This window comes from Halyomorpha halys, unplaced genomic scaffold (assembly GCF_000696795.3).
Source record: "Halyomorpha halys isolate HHAL.00 unplaced genomic scaffold, Hhal_1.1 Scaffold251.1, whole genome shotgun sequence".
NCBI lineage: Eukaryota > Metazoa > Arthropoda > Insecta > Hemiptera > Pentatomidae > Halyomorpha > Halyomorpha halys.
The window spans coordinates 536,240-538,150 of record NW_027106674.1 but is presented as its reverse complement, the minus strand read 5'-3'; the positions used below and the strand labels follow the sequence as shown (position 1 = coordinate 538,150).

General features: G+C 28.2%; 1 protein-coding gene across 6 annotated transcripts in view; it reads left to right on the top strand.

Moving 5' to 3' along the window:
* LOC106680233 (GRIP and coiled-coil domain-containing protein 2) overlaps positions 1–1,911 on the top strand; it is a 98,754-nt gene that overhangs the window by 81,128 nt on the left and 15,715 nt on the right. For all 6 annotated transcript variants that reach the window (XR_010842777.1, XR_010842778.1, XM_067045026.1 and 3 more), the window contains one exon: positions 371–517. Coding sequence is in view for 4 of the 6 variants with exons in the window: in XM_067045026.1 (XP_066901127.1) it covers positions 371–517 (147 nt within the window). In the remaining 2 variants the exon portion in view is untranslated. The remainder of the gene's footprint in view (positions 1–370; positions 518–1,911) is intronic.

The following is a 1,911-nucleotide window of genomic DNA, read 5'->3' as shown; positions in this document are numbered from 1 at the left end:
TTCATCCTTAACAATCCCTGATAATCCTCCGAGGTGTCTGAAAAGAAGATGGCCACGGGACCTTCTAATTTAAATTAATGTTTGAAGTACCACCAATGGTTGGTTCCTTCCCAAGATTTTCAAGTGTATATGAAACATACAACATATTTACTTTTTGTATTTATTATTTGCACAGTTTGTAAATCACATAAAATAAATAAAAAAAAAAAAAAATTCGTAAAAGATAATTGTTCTGAAAATGGGAAAAAGACATCAAAATGTTAATATTAGGTGATCTTATTTTACAAATAAATCAATAAAAGGGAATTTTTTGTTCACTTTTACATTATAAAAGTATGTTAATGTATAATAAGTATTGACTATCATACAGAATGAAAAAGATCCTGAAAGTTACACTGAAAGAGAGAGAATTGCGATGAATAAATATGTAGCAGCTGTAAAAAAAATTGATGAGAAGCGGAAATATCATGCAAACTTAGCCTGTCAAGACATCGAAAAACTTAAAGCTGAAATAGAGGTAAATATTATAACTAATTGAATTCCGATCTAAACTTATCTTTGGTTTCTAAATAATGTATTTAAACATTTGTTTAGTATTAAAAACAATAACTACTTGAATTAATAATCATTAACCATTTTGTGTATTTTTAATGAATGTATTTGAAGACCTGGGTGAAAGTAGAAGGGAGGTAGTATATGTTGATAATTGACCATAGATTGAGATTTTGCCAGAACCTTTGCCTTTGCTCCCTGATAAAGACCTGAAATTCAGGTCAAAACGTCAGCATGAATAAATAATTTTCTCTTAGTTTTCTGATTGCATCCCCACCCCCGTTTTCTCCATGTAGTATTGTAATAAATTTCCATACATTTATTTTTTCAATGAAGGTTTCACGTGCTTATCTTTACCGTGTAAAATTAGCAAACCATGATTCTTGGTTAATCACATGGTTTCTTTGTAAATTAAGTGAATCGTGCCTTAAAAATTAAAAAAAAAAACTTGGTTTTTGAGCATTCGTTGCTTAGGTGGGAGATGGATGACATTGGATGTCCTGTAGATTCCTTAGCTACTCTCAGTGGTAGACATTTTGAAATTAAAGGTATCCTTAAATGTTAAATTAATGTGGTATGGCACCTGGTTGATGGTAACCAGGTGAAGGTGTTTCATTGTTCTTGCGTTCCACAGCCGAGCATGCTATCATAGGATTATATCATTAACTATGTTCATATTCATTTTTTTTTTACAATATTTTGGAAATTCATAAGTGTCATAGTTTCTAATATGGCCAAATAAGCATTTGTTCATTAACCCACTAGAATCTGTCTGTCCTTGGGTAGTATAAAGTTTCGCTTTATTATTATAATTTGAATTTCTTTTTCTTTTTTTTGTATTAATCCAGGTTTAGTTTTGGTCTATTGTCTACCTGTATTATTTTTGGTCAAAGGAAGGTGTTTGAAGAGAGTCTTAAATAATTCATTATTTCATTTGCCAAAACTATTCTCAGAATATCTCCAAAACAAGTTTTTAATAAAATTAAAGACAAATAAAATAAAATATTATTGTGAAAATATATTTTTCTCACTTTATAATGTTATATGTCTTTTAAATTATCTAAAAGGTTGACTAGGTGTGGGAGTTCATATAAAAAACTTGTAAATGTTTTATAGGTTTTAAATTTTTTTTTGTTAAGACTACACTTATTAGTAAATTTAGTTATTATAAAGTCATCACAAGTAACGGCTACTATTTATCTCTTATTCAACTGTCTTTGTATATTCATAAATATTAAAAAATTAATTATCGCTTAGAACATAAATTTTGTATGGTAAATATGTGTAAAATCATTGTGAAATGAGAATTGGTTTTACCTAACTATATTTTTAATTTACTTTGTATGGTATGTATATGTA